The 6000-nt window shown below is 42.4% G+C and overlaps 1 protein-coding gene across 1 annotated transcript in view; it reads right to left on the bottom strand.

The window, feature by feature from the left end:
* Positions 1-224: 224 nt before the first annotated feature.
* The window catches only part of LOC118398763 (gamma-aminobutyric acid receptor subunit rho-1-like), a 30154-nt gene continuing 24378 nt past the window's right edge, over positions 225-6000 (bottom strand). The window contains exons 6-10 of the mRNA XM_035794438.2: positions 2933-3015; positions 2669-2809; positions 2121-2273; positions 1746-1942; positions 225-1613 (exon numbers count right to left, since the gene is read on the bottom strand). Of these exons, the coding sequence (XP_035650331.1) occupies positions 1320-1613; positions 1746-1942; positions 2121-2273; positions 2669-2809; positions 2933-3015 (868 nt within the window). The 3' untranslated portion in view covers positions 225-1319. The remainder of the gene's footprint in view (positions 1614-1745; positions 1943-2120; positions 2274-2668; positions 2810-2932; positions 3016-6000) is intronic.

Here is a 6000-nt window from a genome sequence, read left to right as displayed (position 1 = left end):
AGGACCTATACACTGTGTCACATTCTGACCTTAGTTCTTTTGTTATGTCTTTGTTTTAGTATGTTTAGGGCGTGAGTTGGGTGGGTTGTCTATGTTTATTTTTCTATGAGTTGGTATTTCTGGGTTTTGGCCTGGTATGGTTCTCAATCAGAGGCAGCTGTCAATCGTTGTCCCTGATTGAGAACCATACTTAGGCAGCCTGTTTTCACCCATGATTTGTGGGTGATTATTTTCTGTTGAGTGTTTGTATTCTTTACCAGGCAGAACTGTTTCGGTTTCGTTCGTTCACTTTGTTGTTTTTGTTGTGGTCAATTTCCTTTTTAAAAATATGGACACTTACCACGCTGCGCATTGGTCCTCACCTTCTTCCACCAACAACGACCGTTACATACGGGCTCACAAAAGTACAATTATTGATGCTTTCGAGTGACCTTTAACATAAGGCTCACACATTCTATGTTCTTTTTTCTATGTTTTTGTATTTCTCTGTTTTTGGCCGGGTATGGTTCTCAATCAGGGACAGCTGTCTGTCGTTGTCTCTGATTGAGAACCATACTTAGGTAGCTCTTGCCCATATGGGTTTTGTGGGAGGTTGCTTTCTGTTTTGCACCTGACGGAGCTGTTTCGGTTGTTCTTTTTGTTACTTTATATTTAGTGTTCAGTTCTATTTAATAAATGACGCACACGTACCACGCTGCGCTTTGGTCCTCACCTTCTTCCACCAACGGCCGTAACACCCCCTTTGTTCACGGACACATTATTTCATTTCTGTTAGTCACATGTCTGTGGAACTTGTTCAGTTTATGTCTCAGTTGTTGAATCTTATGTTCATACAAATATTTACATATGTTTAGTTTGCTGAAAATAACAGTGAGAGGAAGTTTCTTTTTTTGCTGAGTTTATATTGGCAATGACAACTCAACTCAATGACAGTTTTGCAATTCTCAATGTGGATTAAAACTCAATGAAGTTTTAAGCTACGGATACAAGCCAGCCCATTACTTATTAATCATTACATGAACTCATTACTTCCCCGGACATATAAAACACCAACATATAGGTGTTCAAAATGACAATAACTGCTGTGTTTGAGTCTGTGTGCTGTGCATGGCATGCCCTCTATATCTCAGGTACAGAAATCCAGGTACCATGGTTTAGCATTTTGCATCATCACATCGTCAGAGTTGTGGTTCCTTTCCAGGTGCATATGCCCTGGGTATTTTCATAGAAAAATAATATAATTAATATAACTCATTAGAATGAATAGAATTGATTCTAGTTCTGTGGGTATGTCTACCTCCATCCCATTCTGTGCAGTGTTAGAGGTAGCAGGACCAGTAGATGATGTTGAACAGAATATAGGACCCAGGGAAGATGACCCGGGAATACTTGTCTATGGCATGGGTGTCGATCCACATGCTGCTGTAAGCGCTGGAGCCCACGTGTCCTGTGATCTGGTCGTTCTCCTCAAAGTCCAGATGGACCATCATCCTTTGCTGCATTGCTGCGCCGTTCTCCATCGACTCACCGCCATAGTTCCCAGTGTTGTTGACATCATCCTCGCTGTAGCTACCCATCATGCCTTGGTGGGTCATGCCACAGGTGCAGGGCAGCTGCAGACAGACACTGGATTAGATACCGAGCTACAGTACCCACATTTGAAATCGAAAACTCCTTCCCAGAGCATCTTTTACAGGCTGAGAAACAGACTATTTGGATCCATGGAATGTTATAATGGCACTTACCCTTTCTCGTAGCTTTCTTTCCTTCCGTTCTTGCACCGTAGACAGGTAGTTCACTGCAGCGTACTCTATCACCGATAAGAACACAAACACAAAACTGACCCAGAGGTAAATGTCCACAGCTTTGATGTAGGAGACCCTGGGCATGGAGGCGTTGACTCCAGTGATGATGGTGGACATGGTGAGCACCGTGGTGATACCTGGAGCACAGTACAACACACAACGTCTGATCAGAAAGGTTCAAACTTAGGGACACAGCAGGATATTCTACTGAAGGTAGAATATTAGAGACTTTGTAATAATGAAACATGAGTACAGTCAAAGACAGAATCATAATAAGCTTCAAACAAAATCCTGAACAACTAAGGGCTAAGTCACCCAGAGGAACCCTGGCCGGTACGGCCCGGCGGTCGATCCAGAAAGACACCCAGGACAACATGACCATCAGAGTGGCAGGGAAGTAGGTCTGCAGCAGGAAGAAGAAGATGTGGCGTCGCAGGGTGAAGTTGATGTACAGACGGTTGTACCAGCCTGGAGAGAAGAGGATCAGATTATTACATATGTTTAGTTATATCCACTACCATTCAAAAGTTTGGGTCACTTAGAAATGTCCATGTTTTTGAAAGAAAAGCACATTTTTGTCCATTAAAATAACATCAAATTGATCAGAAACACAGTGTAGACATTGTTAATGTTGTAAATGACTATTGTAGCTGGAAACGGCTGATTGTTTAAGGAATATCTACAAAGGCATACAGAGGCCCATTATCAGCCACCATCACTCCTGTGTTCCGATGGCATGTTGTGTTAGCTAATCCAAGTTTATAGTGTACATTGCACTGCCTGCATTACATTAGAATTACAGAAACACAACCTTGATAAATCACAGTGAACAGCATGTGTTGTGTCAGTCTTCAGTGCCGTACCTGTGCTGCTGTAGAATGATTTTTTGCTGGTGGTATGGAACTCCTGGATGAGGAACTGGGAGAGGGAGATCCTTTCGTCGGTACTCAGAGAATTGTTCCCTTTCTTCCAGTAGAGCATCAGGTCGTCATCCGTGTACGCATCTGATAAGAAAGAGACAGTCTTCACCATTTGAAACAAGTCTATGAATAGGTACATTTTATTATGATTTGAATGTGACAAGAGAAAGTCAAAAGGGAAGTGACATCATTAGAGCAGAGACTCACAGCTCTCGATCTCCAGGGAGCAGGTCTGTGTGTCCAGAGGGAAGCGACTCAGGTCCATACTGCACATGGATGTCACCGTCACCCTGCATGAGAACAACAACACAGACAGTTGAGTATACCCAGATCTGTTTGTGCTTTTGCCAGCTCCATTGCAGTCATTGTCATGCCAAACATTGGCAAGGAGTTGACATTATAGCACAAACAGACTGGTACTCAGGCTAGACTGAGTAGTCTATTGGTCAAGCAATACACAGAGCGAGTGGCGACCCGTCATTCAGGGCCCCATCTGTTTTGAGCCCCACCTGCATGTTATTTTGCCATTAATACGCAGTTTGCAAACAATGTAAAAAAAAATGTTAATAAAGCCGCATATAAATTAATTAATAAAAGCATGTGAAAAGGTAATTCAAATAACTAAATTCAACCTAGCTAATTTCTTTTAAAAAGCGAAAAATTTATACGAAATTGTTTGACTACAGAGGTAGCAAAACTGTACTTCAACTCCATGATACTCCCCACTTAACATACTGCTTGACTAGTTGGGCCCAAGCTTGCTGTACAACATTAAAACCTATTCAGTCTGTCTACAAACAGGCTCTCAAAGTGCTTGATAGGAAGCCCAATAGCCATCATCATTGTCACATCCTTAGAAAGCATGAGCTCTTGAGTTGGGAAAATCTTGTGCAATACACCGACGCATGTCTTGTATTCAAGATCCTTAATGGCCTGGCTCCCCCTCCACTCAATATTTTTGTTAAACAGAAAACCCAGACATATGGCAGCAGATCCACAAGGTCTGCCATGAGAGGTGACTGTATAGTTCCCCTAAGGAAAAGCACCTTTAGTAAATCTGCATTCTCTGTGAGAGCTTCCCATGTCTGGAATACACTGCCATCAGACACACATAACTGCACCACATATCACACTTTCACAAAATGCTTGAAGACATGGCTAAAGGTCAATCAGATTTGTGAACATGGTCCCTAGCTGTGTGTTGCCGCTTTCCATGTTGTCTGTTGTCTGTAGCTTGTGAGGTGTGGAAACACTTTGTTGCTTTTATGAATTTTGTCTTGCTGCTTTTTGTTCTATGTTGCTCTGTCTGTACGTCTTGCTTGTCCTATGTTGCTCTGTCTTATGCTATGTCTTGCTTGTCCTATGTTGCTATGTTTTGCTTGTTCTATGTTGCTATTGTCTATATTGTAATTGTTTTTAATAACCTGCCCAGGGACTGCGGTTGAAAATTAGCCGGCTGGCTAAAACCGGCACTTTTACTGAAACGTTGATTAATGTGCACTGTCCCTGTAAAAATAAAAAATAAACTCAAACTCAACTCAAGGTAATTGGCCAGAGATAAAATTACGTAAAATCAGGTTATATCTACCGTAGCTTTGATTGGACTGATCCTGTCAACATCATACTTTCAAAATCTTAGCTAGCAAGCTAGCAGTCATCCTGAATCATGTCGACAATCTACTGGCAAATCCTTTTCATTCCTTCTCATATGAACAGAAATTATGAAGAGAAATGATAGATAAAACGTATCAGTGCTCATTGGCCATTACACAACAAGTTTGAAATTCACGAATTCAACAATGAGTGGTTTGGAAGGAATCAGTGGCTAACTGCAAGCGTTGCAAAGGAATGACTAGCCTGCTATTCAGTGGAGTGGGTGTTGGGTCTAAGTCTGGGTTAAGGTCTCTTTTCCAAGCTTACAATTATAAGCATTCAACACCATGGGCCATAAAAGGTTGAATACAATCCAGTGTGACTTCTGCCACATTCAAAACAACTGGAAACTCAGAACTGGTAAATCTCAGACTTCCGTGAGTTCAAGACAACTGGGAACTCTGGAAAAAAAACACTCTCCGACTGGGAAAATACATTTTGAACGGTCATCCAACTCGGAATTCCAAGTCGGGAACTCTGGCCTCTTTCTAGAGCTATGACCTGTATGTCTTGAAAGTTTCTGCATAAATTATGTAATATGCCAAGGAGATATGTATACTGTAGCTAAGAAAGTGATACTAAGTGTATGTTGTGTAGTAAGCTGTTTGTAGCCCATGTGCCTCACCATAATAATTTAGTCCTTTTCCCCCCTCATAATTTAGCCTACTGTTCTGACTTGGTGGTGCACATGTAGCATATAACCTGTTTTACAGAAATGTAATCATCAAATATTGTAAGAGCTTTCATTGTCTGCTTATATGCCCCCTTTATTTATCCTACAGTTCTGACTTGGTATACAGGGAGGATACTATAAGAACAGCCCATGTTCTGAAATCTGTCTCTGTACATTTCAAAAGTGCTGAACAAATATTTATTTTGACAGGCAAAGCTTCAATACAGGGCTAAGATTGAATCATACTACACAGGCTCCAACGCTCGTCGGATGTGGCAGGGCTTGCAAACTATTACAGACTACAAAGGGAAGCACAGCGACGAGCTGCCCAGTGACACGAGCCTACCAGACGAGCTAAATCACTTCTATGCTCGCTTCGAGGCAAGCAACACTGAGGCATGCATGAGAGCATCAGCTGTTCTGGACGATTGTGTGATCATGTTCTCCGTAGCTGATGTGAGTAAGACCTTTAAACAGGTCAACATACACAAGGCTGCGGGGCCAGATGGATTACCAGGACGTGTGCTCCAGGCATGTGCTGACCAACTGGCAGGTGTCTTCACTGACATTTTCAACATGTCCCTGATTGAGTCTGTAATACCAACATGCTTCAAGCAGACCACCATAGTCCCTGTGCCCAAGAACACAAAGGCAACCTGCCTAAATGACTACAGACCCGTAGCACTCACGTCCGTAGCCATGAAGTGCTTTGAAAGGCTGGTAATGGCTCACATCAACACCATTATCCCAGAAAACCTAGACCCACTCCAATTTGCATACCGCCCAAACATATCCACATATGATGCAATCTCTATTGCACTCCACACTGCCCTTTCCCACCTGGACAAAAGGAACACCTATGTGAGAATGCTGTTCATTGACTACAGCTCAGCGTTCAACACTATAGTACCCTCAAAGCTCATCACCAAGCTAAGAAACCTGGGACTAA

Source organism: Oncorhynchus keta, chromosome 19, assembly GCF_023373465.1.
Source record: "Oncorhynchus keta strain PuntledgeMale-10-30-2019 chromosome 19, Oket_V2, whole genome shotgun sequence".
Classification (NCBI taxonomy): domain Eukaryota; kingdom Metazoa; phylum Chordata; class Actinopteri; order Salmoniformes; family Salmonidae; genus Oncorhynchus; species Oncorhynchus keta.
Note: the sequence above shows the minus strand (reverse complement) of the source record. Positions and strands in the feature narration are given on the sequence as shown.